Source organism: Haplochromis burtoni, unplaced genomic scaffold (genome assembly GCF_018398535.1).
Source record: "Haplochromis burtoni strain Fernald_Lab_line unplaced genomic scaffold, NCSU_Asbu1 Contig_12, whole genome shotgun sequence".
NCBI classification, from domain to species: domain Eukaryota; kingdom Metazoa; phylum Chordata; class Actinopteri; order Cichliformes; family Cichlidae; genus Haplochromis; species Haplochromis burtoni.
Genome location: NW_024582373.1, coordinates 2203953 through 2216741, shown reverse-complemented (window position 1 = coordinate 2216741; position 12789 = coordinate 2203953). Strand labels below are relative to the sequence as shown.

Sequence of the window (12789 nt, the reverse complement as noted above, 5' to 3'; positions counted from 1 at the left end):
AAAGAAAGATGCCCAACGGATTTACTTTACCAAATGGACCATCCCAGCCTTGCCGTATTGGTCTATTTGATTCACCTTTGCTTTTATTGTTTATTTTATTTTCATTTGCTGAACACGGCACAGACTTGACTGGGGAAAAGAAAAGAGAGAAAGAAAGGGGGAAAGGAAAAGAGCGGGGAAGAGGGACTGTGATAAAACTGCTAAGTGATATAAAAGAACCTTTGTCATAAGCATTATCGTATCAGATTTCAGTTCCTGGAAAGATTTAAAAAGGAATTTACAGGACAACTAGTTCAACGTATTTTGTTGTAGTGGCCTTAAATAATAAAATAAATGACATTGAATCAAATTTAAAATGAGTTAAGGGACACATTCATTCATTCTTCATCAGTAGGTGAATACTAATGCAAAGGAATTTATATACAGGTAATCTGCTTAAACTGGTATATGACATGCACAGTTCATTCGTAATTAGTATCTTCTTCTACAATCAATATCTGTCCTAAAAATATCCCACCATCACCAGTATTTTCCCTCATCCTTTTGTGTGTTTCTTCTCTTTCAGGTATAGCATCTCTTATATTCCATTTGCCAGGTAAGATGACAGGATTATACTTTGCAAGCTTTGCCTTGATATATGGATATGTGCTCGTACTCTCTGGCGTGCATGACCCTTCAATGAAAACATGTTTTGTTTTTTTTTGTTTTTTATTTACGTCTTTCTCTTGTTTGCGTCCACCATATGGCTCTAATCCCCCAGTACGATCAGTGTAGGCTCTTGGTGTCAAACAAATGGCAGCCTGTTGTTTTCACACCCTCCATGCTTTAGTGCTGTGACATCATTGCTAAATCCATAATATCAAAATTAAGTAGCTTTTTTTTTTCTAAATGAAATAATGCTCTTTGAATCTGATTTGCCAAAAATATTTTCTTTAATGTAGCTTTTACGTTGCATATAATGAGCTTGTGTTAAGCTTTACAGGGTTAAGGCACAATGCAAATTTTTGATTAGATCTGGCTAAGCTGTGCTGCATCAAAGACAAAAAGCCTGCAGTGTCATAAGTCGTTGTCACAGGTGTCTTAATGTTTTGCAGCTTTTCTGTAAAAGCAAAAAAATTCTCCACTGTACCAAAAGTGTTCACTTTGGTGCCATATGCTGTACCACCTCAGTGCTTTACCTCCAGGCCAGGCATGAGGTGTGATGTTGTTTTGTCAGTTCAGATGTAAGTTGGGTTATAGCTCATTTGGTCCAGAGCCCCCATGCAGCCCCCACCCACTAAGTATCTTGTGTGTTTGGGCGACCCTATAATCCATCCTGACAGCTGAGGGACGTCCTTTTAACAACCTCAAGCTCCCCCTCCCCCAGCCCAAAAGCTAACAACAAAACGAGGCCTAGACAAAGACTTTTTCCCATGTCACTCCCCAAAAAACAAATTCCTCTAGAGGAATGCAAATTTTATGGCCGGGCTTTGTTTCTTTTTTGGGCTTGATACTAAAATGCTGCCAATCAGCTGCTTCTTTGTTACTGCTGTGTTTCTTATGTTATTTGTCAACACATTTGTGTTCTGTCTCCTTAAGCCTCTTACTTTAATCCATTTTTCATTTAATTCAGACTTGATTGCTTCGGGCTCTGTTGTTTTAAGTTGTTTCTGCATATTTTGATCTCACGATTTTATGGGGTGACACAATGCTATAGTACTTCCCATCCCTGTCTGTGTTCCAACAGTCTCCGATACCTGGTTGGCCACTGCCATAACACATGGCCAGTGGACTTGATCCTTTAATGTATTTTACCTTGTTTCCTATTTATATCCCCTCACACATGCAGAGAGAGATACTAAAACCTGCTGCCTGTGCACGTCCCACACCACTTTAAGGCTGCTTTTGGCTCAGACATCTAATCAGAAATTGGGGAAAGCCCTTGAGACTGATAATTTATTTATGCAGTGGAAATGACAATAAGCTTTAAGTGATATATTTTTAAAAACACAGAGGTTGGTTTGTTTGTTTTAGTTTTTTTTCCAAGTTTTTTTGCTTTTTTGTTTTGATAAAAACCAAAGCATTTAAGGAAGCAACCCTTCTCTCCAGCGGCCTCCCCTCCTCCCTGTCAGACTGCTCATGATCCCCCTTGTTCTTTTAACCTTGACGGGTTTCGCACCTCCTCCTTCCAATTTCGAACGTGTCTGCAGGCAAAGTCTGCATAGCAACCACTGATGGCAAGAACAAACTGTGTGAAGAGAAATAGAGTATGCAACGATCTGCGGTCGCCATGGTGATGGATTGCATTGCATCATCCTTCAACTTGGTGTACCTGGGGAAAAAAAGAAAAGGAAGCCCCCCCATCATTCTGAGCATGTGGTCCCTCCCCGCCAAAACACGCTCACTTATTCATGATGAGCCCCACCCAGATCATCGTAAAAATGGACTCATTGTTGCTTTTAATTTTGTACGCATGGCAGAATTTTGTCTTTGCTATATTTAGTTTTTCCTTTCATTTCTTAATTGCCTTTTTTCTGTTTCTCTCTTTTATTTGTTTTGACAGGGATGCTGTGATCAAGTGCTTCACGACCTGTCTGAGTTAGGACTCCAAAGTCTACAGTTTCCTATCAAGACTGGTCCTAATATGCAAACTGCGAACAACAGGCTTTGTAAAATATACATGATTCTGTATATACATTATATTTCCAAATTTTTATTATGGCTTTCATACTGTGAAGTCTTGCTTTTTAAGTGTAGCTAAAGGTCTATAACTATCACCAGATAATAGGTATCAGTCTTTTGCTTTTGACATGAGTAATGGGTGCCTTTAATGGTTAATATATTTAAAAATATTCCTGAATTTTCTGAGTGTATTTATGCCATTTAAGTGCAGAAACTGATGTTGAGTCTGGTATGTGGTCAAATACAACAAAAGTGCCTTCTGATTATATGCAGCAGGAAGAAACCAGTTCAAATTTAAGTCAGGTTCTATATTTGCATTTTGAGCAGTATACAAATTAATTGTCATCTGGCTTCCTACATGCAAACGTTGTCAGAGCATTATCTCTCTCTCTTGGTGTGTGTGTGTGTGTGTGTGTGTGTGTGTGTGTGTGTGTCTGTGTGTGTGTCTGTGTGTGTGTATGTGTGGTGTGTGTGTGTGTTGTGTGTCTGTGTTTGTGTGTGTGTTTTGTGTGTGTGTGTGTGTGTGTGTCTGTGTGTCTGTGTATGTACTGTCTGTTTATTCTCTTCCTACATCTTTGGCAATTGTATCCCATGCTTCACTTATATGCCTGAAGCATTTTTTTTTTCCTACAGCTAAACAGAATTTAAAAAGCACTCAATCTTCAGTGCATCATGTGAAATCATGTTAAAAATGCTTCTCCTTTTTAGGTTGATTTCCTGCCAGATGTAGCAGTGACCCAGTTAATTACGCTTTTCTGAGCATTGTGATTTTTACGTGACCTAATAACCCAATATAGCTGGCATCATGTTCCCCTATACCGCTTTAGCGTGATGGTGTAGCCTTTGAGGATGTGGTTGTCATGACAACCTCCTCCAGAACACTCATAACCTTTTCCTACCCCCATTTGTGGTGCAGATGTTCACATCCTACTAACAAAGGTCTTTCTGATTTTTAGAGCTCCTTGGGCCAGCAGTCTTGATCCCTTTGCATTTTTTGCATTTAAACTAAAATGTGTTTTTCTACGTAATAAGAGCACAGCTCAAGTTTTGTTTAGTTTTTTTTTTCTTAATTGCTTTATCAGATTAAATAATTCCTTTTCTTTTCTTGCTACGTTTATGGGGGGTTTTTTTTGAGGGGGGGGGGTTGACACTTGTATTTTTGTTGGATTACCATGGGCGAAATCTCCCCTCAGTACTTATTGTTATCGGACTTGGCAGAGACGCAGCAAATCCCTCTCGAAGTAATCTTGGGGGGAATAAAATAATTCTTTGAAATGAGTTTGTCGTCTTTGTTTTTTCTGATTGGTTTTCCATAGCAGCCATTTTTGGATTACACCAAAGTTTGAAGATGAATGGGACGAACCCTGACCCCAGCAATCTGTTAGCGTCCCAACTGTTTCCCCTTCAGTACATTTAATCTGTTGTTATGTCAGAGAGAACGGGGATCATGCCTCGGCGAGCACTGAAATTAAACAAGTCTGTGTCTTCTTTAGCTTAATGATCTAAGTCTTCTTGCACAGATGAATAAATAACTTGGCCTGTGTTGTGGTGGGAGTTGCTGTCCCAGTTATTGATTCTAAGTGTCTGAAGACTGTTAATTTTCAAAAAGCATTAAACACACATGCATTTTAGATGTAGTTTTATTTCCCTATCCCCAGAGCAACTGCATCTGATGCATGACTTAAAGCCAAGATGTTTCACGAACCATAAAATATGCAGGCAATATAAAATCGTTTAATAACTACAGATTAGCAACAGGGCTAATTGATTTCTGCCTGGCAGAAAGTGCAGATAGAAGCAAAGAAGGACAAAGAAAAATCAATATTGCAGATTATTTGTGTATCCTATGAGATGCTATTTCATAGTCTACATGGCTGGAGTAACAAAAGTGACTGTCAATACACATCAGATAATTGACATTTGAGATCATATTTACTGAAAGGATACAATGAAACTGCATGCCATTGTTCCTGTGACATGTTCAAGGACACACTGATCTGAGCACCAAGGACTAAACTCATGATTATGACCATAAGTTCTCTTTCTTTTCATCCAGTATGTTTTGGCAGTGCAAATAAATTACAGAGTATTGATACTTTTGAAGTTGTTGAACTTTTTGAGTTTTGTATTTCGAATAAAGACGTTATGGGCTAAAAATGTTATAAGAAGTCGTTTTTTTCGGCTTTATAATTCTTTTTTACTGGGTTGAAATTTAGTTCTTTAACGGCATCACTTTTGTGAAAAACATTCAATGATGACTCATAGTTTTCAGGCTCATTATGTCCTGAAAAGCTTATGATGGGTACGATAATGCACGAGAAATGGATCCAGTAACTGGAAAGCAGCAGAGAGGCGCTGTGACAGGAGATGAGGGGAACTCTGGGTGGATGTGGCTCATCGTTTGAGGAAGTTGTTGAAAACTATGAAATGACATCATCAGTTTTTTCACGGCTTTGTTTGGCGCTTCTTGCCACGCCTTCCTGCCGGCTCCTGCATAAAGCGGCCGGGCTGCCTTGTGTGAACCAGTTGAACTCCAGTCAGCGCGGACAACAGGTGCAACGCAACCCCCTCCACCTTGTCTGTTGGATTATGCCCGCAGAGCGCCGGTCGTCGCTTTACGCAGGGCTTCCTCTTCTGCACTCAGAATAATTTGCACGCTTTTATATCCTGACCACTTCCAGACACAACGATGCCTTTTCCACCCATCAGCCTCCACCAGCGGATCTCATCGCCTGGCAGGGAACTATTCGGGAAAAAGAAAGCCAACGGAGTGCCTCCTGAGCAAACCAGCAAATCCTGCGGAGAGAGAGGGGGGTCGGATAAGGAGAAACAACCCACATCTTGGGCATCGGCGAATTTAAGGAACTTGGGGCGAAAACCCCAGCAGGACAAAAATAAAAGCCCCACTCAGAAGCCCGGTGCCGGGCAAGAGACCCAGGGAAAGTCTTCGTGGTTGATGGTGCCGAAACCTCAGGATTCATCTGAAGGAGTCAGGCGCTCCAGCTCCATGGACTCCACGAGACAACTCAGTGTAAAAGAGGAAGGGAAGAAGGAAATTCAATTTACACTCAGTCTCACCCCCGAAGCCATTCTTGTCATCCAAAAACGGAATCTAGAAAAACAAATGATGGCAAAGCAACAAAAGTGTTGCGCCGGCACCGATTTTCGGCACCGGCGAGTTTTTCCATCCAAAAAGACGCACGGGGGGTCCAAGGGCTGCGCGCCGGCCGCCAAAGCAGAGAGCGCGGAGCAGGACATCACCGCCATCGTTAAAATATCTCTGCTGAATGACCAATACAAGTACGATGATGTGGAGTATGAAGACGAGGACGGGGATGTGGATGAGACTGTTGTAAGGAAATGCAAAGAGTGGCTAAAAGGGGTCGAAAATGCCGCTGCTTTGGGAAAAGTCGACAAACTTTCCGCACTTCCGCACCTCAAAGGCTGCTGACACCTGGCTTTGATGTCTTGTTGTTAAGCCGGGACTCTCAGTGTGATGGACTCGTGAACAATGTGCAATTGGTGTAGATCTGTTGCAAAGGCATCCTGAATTTTAATGTTCTCAAGTAAACGTTAAAGGGAGGAAATCCACGTGTCTTCAGATGAATGTCAGTATGTTAAAGAAATATATATTAAAAAAAATAGATGTCAATACCTTTAAAAAAAAAGTCAATTAATTAAGAAAGCGAATGAAATGAGGAAATTCCATTGGAATCATAAAAAGTCAAGAGGGAATCATTTACATTCCCCATCAAAAACAGGATTTTAAAAGTATCCAGCAGTGCTTAGGGCTCGCAGGGATATTTGCTTTGGGAGTTTGATGCCTGTTCATTATTTTATTTCTTTCAGTTTTAGTTAAATACCTTTAAATTCTCGTCCTTTGCACGTGGTTTCTATTTTTCAGTGAGGCGCCTGTGGATTGGCAGAGGGGTCTGCTCCTTTGTGTGGGAGAACAATAAACTGTCAACAACAGAGCTCTTTGCCTCTGCTCCTAAAAACCAAATTGAATTGTTTATTTTTCCTCTCATAAGAGGGTTATATCCTTTGCAGGGATTTACTAGTGGTGTACAGTATGTAATGTTTACTAAATATTTGTACTGTCACATATCTTTTCAGTTCATTAATTTAAGCAAATTCTAAGTAAAAATATTTTCTTTTTTTAATTATGCAACTGTCTCGATCCTTTTAAATCTTAAAAAAGCCGTATTGTGCTGTGCCTCTTAATTAAAAACAACAACAACAACTAATTTGCAGTCATTTAGATTTCTTTTACACTTCTGGCCAGTTTTCAGACAAGCGTTTTAAAGGCTCTTTGTTGCCACTGTAGCTACCTGAGGCCATTTGGGCATTAGTGTTCTAAGCGTCTTAGATTTCCTGTTAAGCAGGGTTCACAAGTGTACTGTAGGGCCCAGGTGCATGACCCCTTTAGGAAATTACCTCCAGACTACCTTACGTATCACACTGGTATTAAAATCTGGTGAAAAGCCACATCTACAGGACTTGCTGCAAAGTAGCTCTAGTTTGAAGTGAACTATCCTGAAAGTATGCTGCTCGGGTAGTCGTCCAGGTCAGGGGGACAGAATATGGCTGTTTTAAGAAGGAAAAAATAAAAAGAAATAAACCACACATTGGAGTCGCAGATCATTTAAGCCATAAAAAATGGCTTATGCTTTTGTTTTTTTTAGAGTCACACCTGCCCACAGTGCATTGTATTGTTCATTAAACTAACATTCAAATGCAAACCTCAGAACACAAATTCAGTTTCTATGCACGGCCAAATACATATTTGAAATTCCTCTGTATGGAGATTCTCATTTGCAGCATTGTGTTCTGTAACTTGGAAACCAGACGTTTACTCTGTGTGCGGTACATTTTGAACTCTATTACATTTCAGACAGAGGAGTGTTGTAAGTTTAAGACACGGCAGCTTGTTTGGAGGGCTCACACACCAACAACTGGTAAGGCATTTTAAAACATATACCTCCGCTCGTAACCTCAGGTAATGCTGTTGTTTGGCAGACGTTTTATTAATGGAAAAACTCAGATTTTTTTTAGTGTATTGCCTCTTCTCAGTAAACACTATCTTGGCAATAGAGTTGCCATAAAACTGGAGTGCAAAGACCTGCATCAATCAAGCGCTCTTCCCTCTATTGCAGATGTATTACCAGTTGGGGACAGGTGTTTTATATGACACACTCATCAGTTGTTTTCTTCTTAAAGGTGTTTCATTCAGGAATGGATTCAAGCCTGCAGCAAATAATCAAGTGTCAAATACATGTCCGGCCATAACTCTGTAAATGTCATTGTACAGTGTGTAACACCACAGACTTTCTCCACTGTGTCATCTGGATAAACAAGCAAAGCTTCTACAATAAAGCGTTTTCTCCTGAATAGATTTTCTCGTTCAGTCTCACAAGTGATTTGGTTGTTGAGTGCTGAGATCATGGGTGAGCGATTACAGCGTGTACCAAGACTCGTTTGGTTCTCCATGGTTCCTGTAGTGATATTATCAACTGGCTTAGTGACCAAAAGTTGTGTAATCCTCTTCTATTGTCTAATTTCTATTGCGGTCTTGTTTGTGTGTGTCTCTCTGGTATTCATTACTGGCTCATATGGGCCTGAAAGCCAAGCTATTCATGAGTGAGTCTGTCCTGGGGGTAAGAACTGCATCATTATGTGTGAAGTAGCTAAAATGCTTGTTGTCAATAGGAAAAGTGCAATTTGAAGGATTGGGGGCAGTTGCAAAGGGCGGCTTGGATAAAAGTGGAAACTTTATCTTTAAACCGCCCTTCAAGCCCTTTTGTTTTCATCTGGGTTGTGAAATCCAGACCAAGCTGGACTTTTTTTCCACCTTTTGCCGCAAACTATTTGTTTACACAAGAATCCATCCAATCCAAGTGACACTTCTGTTTCTAGATTAGGAGGGGAAAGAAAGGCTGCGGGCTTTCTGTTCACCACACTGTACTGTGATCACTGTGTGGGAGAGTGGCGCGGGACAGCAGGGCAGCTTCATTATACTCCCCTGATTTATAGTGGCAGGGAGCACAGATGGATGCAGCCTTCACTCTGTCACTGACACTTTGCACACAGCAAAGAGAGCAGAGAACTGCAGGTCCCTTTGCTGTGCCGCGATAGCATCACTGTGGCAACGGAACTGATAAATCCCGTGTTTCCAGCAGCTTTTGTGAGGAAGGACAAACCAGACATTTCCTGAACTGAGTCGGCCAATAAACTTTAGTGTTGTGGTCATCCAGGGTGAACCCCTCAAGACTGAGGCCTTTTTGCCAGAAACAAGGCAGCCTCAAAAAGAAGGCTTTGATCTGAGAGTGCTGTCCTCCCACAAAAGCTAAAAGATGTTTTTTTCTTCGTTTAGGGATTATATGAGTGAGAGTAATCTCCTTTGGCATGTGTTGTATAACTAATAATGAGGACACCAGGGGAATGAAGAATATATGTGGGCATGTTTTCATGGTTTTTCCCACCTCAGGACAGAGTTACAATGACAAATACATGCAACACAAAGGGGGGACATAAACGTTGTATAAAAAGGCACAAACCTAAGCTGTCAATACAGAGCAGCATGCATGCTATCACTCCCATAAGGTTTGCGTTCCTTTTTTGCTTTTTATAACACCTACCACATCCTGCGCTCCTTTTTTGGTTTCACATTTTTTTTTTGCACTTTTACCAGATTTAGTGCATTTGAATTAAGGTGTATTATTAGAAATCTGTCCACAAACCTTCCCTGTGCAGCATCTACTAGGAACCATTCATTATCTGGATTAAGGAAAGGACACTGCTGCCTGATGATATGCTCAGAGTTATCTAGAGCCACACTGAAGATCAAGGAATAGGATGAAGGCTTAGTGGGAGTGAAGGTGGGCATATTCCTGCAGCATATGGTCTTGTTTCTTTTTATTTACTTATTGGCTGCGCATTGCAAGAACACAATGTCAGGATGTTGTGTGGGAAGATGCTCTTGGCAAACGATGGGATTACAAAAAACAAAAAAACATTCTTTTTTAATCCTCAGGCTCCCACAGCATCTAAAGTAGGTCTTTACTGTTGATAGGCAGGGAATAAAGTCAACGCTCCGGAGGAGGAAGGCAGTTCGTGGCAGCAGCCAATTCCCAGAGAAAAAGGCCAGGACCTCCACATCAAGCACAGCTGGAACAAGTTGTAAAATGATGTAATTACGCTATAATGTTTAAGACAGTTTGTAATCATTTAGTTACTCATTCTGCATCTGCAGAAAAAACAAAACAGTGAAAGTTCTTTGATCACGATCATCACAGCAGTCACTTTAGCATGTCCACATCTTTGGTCGGTACTAAAACACTTGTCTTCGTTTTATGTTTTTTAAACGGTTTCCATCCGCTTGGTGTCTTTTTATTTGTTTATCCTACAGCGCCATCTAGAGGCCTACATGAGCGCCTCTGCGATGCTCTGCATTGCCGCTGTGCTAAGCTACTGGAAGGTCCACTCACAGAGGTCATAGCTTCAGCAGAGAAATGGCACAGATGAGTATATATCATATATATATATATATATATATATATATATATATATATATATATATATATATATATATATATATATATATATATAATATATATTTTTATATATATATATATATATATATATATAAATGTGACCGTGTGAAATTTAAATTTCTGAGTTTCTCCACGACTGTGAATCTGGCAGTAGGCCTAATTCAGGAAAATCCTCAGCTGAACTTTGCAGTTTAAAAGAATAAGAATCAGGTCTGAGCTCAGCAGCACCGGCTTCCGTACTTGAAATGATTTGTTTTTTTGGTCCATAAGTGACCACCAGTCCTACAGAAGCTTGATGCACCGAGGAAAATGAAAAAATAATTAATTAAATAAATTGTATGAAACTGGATATATTACAGTGCACTTTGTGACTGTCAAGGTGTAAATTTTAGAATTGGCTGCACTCAGTAAACAGTGGCTGTGTTCATTTATGGCTGAATTTAATGAGGTATTATTGATTCCTCTTATTTGTCTAGTGAATTGAAATGAAAAATGTCCTGACGGACAGGAAGCAGCACGTGAGGCTGGGAAAGAATGTCTCGGACTCCCGGACCATCAGCACTGGCTCCCCTCAGGGCTGTGTTCTTTCTCCTCTGCTCTTCTCCCTGTACACCAACTGCTGCACCTCCACCCACCAGTCTGTCAAGCTAATCAAGTTCGCAGATGACACCACCGTCATTGGGCTCATCTCGGACGGGGACGAGTCTGCCTACAGGAGGGAGGTTGAACGTCTGGTGCCTGGTGCAGCCACAACAACCTGGTGCTGAATGCCCAGAAGACAGTGGAGATTATTGTGGACTTCAGGAAGCACACAGCCCCACTCCCCCCCATCATCCTGACTGACACCCCCATCACCTCTGTGGACTCATTCCGCTTCCTGGGTACCACCATCACCCAGGACCTGAAGTGGGAGCCCACCATCACCTCCGTCATAAGAAAGCCCAGCAGAGGATGTACTTCCTGAGGCAGCTGAAGAAATTCAACCTGCCAACACGGACGATGATGCAATTCTACACTGCAATCATCGAGTCCATCCTCACCTCCTCCATCACCGTGTGGTACGCTGGAGCCACTATCAGGGACAAACAGAGACTGCAGTGTGTGCGGCGAGTGTTGTGCGCTCTGCTGAGAAGGTGATTGGCTGCAGACTCCCATCTCTGCAGGACCTGTACACCTCCAGGACACTGGGCGTGCAGCTCGGATCTCAGCTGACCCTTCTCACCCTGGACACAGTCTGTTTGACCTGCTCCCCTCAGGCAGGAGGCTCCGGTCCATTCGCACCAGAACCTCTCGCCATAAGAACAGTTTCTTCCCCTCTGCTGTTGGACACATGAACAATAACCACATGACTGTCCCCGACCACTAACACATGACCCTACGCTGTGTCACTGCATCATTTCATGTTTGGCACTGATCACCACCTGCACTCATGTATATATCTTTCTACGTAGCACTCTTTAATTCTTATTCTCATGTATATATCTCATGTATATCTCATGCACATATCTTTCTTTCTACATAGCACTTTAATTCTATTCGTTTGCACTGAAGCACCGCAGCAATTTCCTAATGTTGTAAACCTCAACATCTGGCAATAAACCCATCTACTTCTGATTCTGATTCTATTCTTGATTCTGAATTGGACTTTTTTTAGCACGTGCTCTTTTAGGAGCCTAGTGCTGTTCTGGTTTGTGGTCTTTATAGAATAGAATAGAATAGAATAGAATTCAACTTTATTGTCATTGCACATGCACAGGTACAGGGCAACGAAATGCAGTTTGCATCCATCCAGAAGTGCTTTAGTGATATAGATATATTACAATATATATTAGCAATAATATAGATATGTGAGTATATTACAGAAATGGGTCTATTATGGTATGTTATAATGTACACGGGATGAAGTATGTTGTGAATATTCTATAACTATAAGTATGTACAGGCTGTAGTGAGTACAAGCTATGTACAGGCTATGAACAGGATATAAATATGAAAAACTATACAGAATATGAAATAAATAACTTTACAGAATCTGAGATATACAGTTATACAGAAATGGGAACTATGCAAGTTGTAAACAGTTGTAGGGTTAAAAATTATCGGATGTACAGAATGATTATTTACACAGAGCTATACAGTAGTGCAGTTAAGATAAGTGAGATATAATTCCTACAGAGGCTATATAAAGTGCTAGTGGTTGTGAGTGGTGGTTCAGTCCATGTTATTATTGTGTGTTTGAGGGTACAGTTGTCCATTGTAGGTGTATGTATGTTCAGTCCATGTGTTAACGTGGGTCAGATGTCAGGAGGCAGAGTTCAGGAGTCTGACAGCTGTGGGGAAGAAGCTGTTCCGGTACCTGGTGGTCTTAGTCCGGAGGCTCCTGTAGCGCCTCCCAGAGGGCAGGAGGGTGAAGAGTCCATGTGATGGGTGACTGGGGTCTTTGATGATTTTCCCAGCCCTTTTCAGACACCGCTTCCTGTAATGTGGCGACGACATTAAATGTGACAAAGTTCTGCTTACTGAGATTCACACGAGCCTTGTATTTTACCATTTGTAGACTAGAAAAGTTGCAGAT

At 41.2% G+C, this 12789-nt stretch overlaps 2 protein-coding genes across 2 annotated transcripts in view; both read left to right on the top strand.

The window, feature by feature from the left end:
- The window catches only part of sft2d1 (SFT2 domain containing 1), an 11844-nt gene extending 9149 nt beyond the window's left edge, over positions 1-2695 (top strand). Inside the window, exons 7-8 of the mRNA XM_005915422.3 lie at positions 566-595; positions 2543-2695. Of these exons, the coding sequence (XP_005915484.1) occupies positions 566-595; positions 2543-2582 (70 nt within the window). The 3' untranslated portion in view covers positions 2583-2695. The remainder of the gene's footprint in view (positions 1-565; positions 596-2542) is intronic.
- A 2655-nt stretch (positions 2696-5350) lies between these two features.
- Positions 5351-6112, top strand: prr18 (proline rich 18). The gene has a single exon (XM_005915548.1). It carries the CDS (start codon positions 5351-5353, stop codon positions 6110-6112), a length of 762 nt encoding a protein of 253 aa, XP_005915610.1.
- Positions 6113-12789: the final 6677 nt, after the last annotated feature.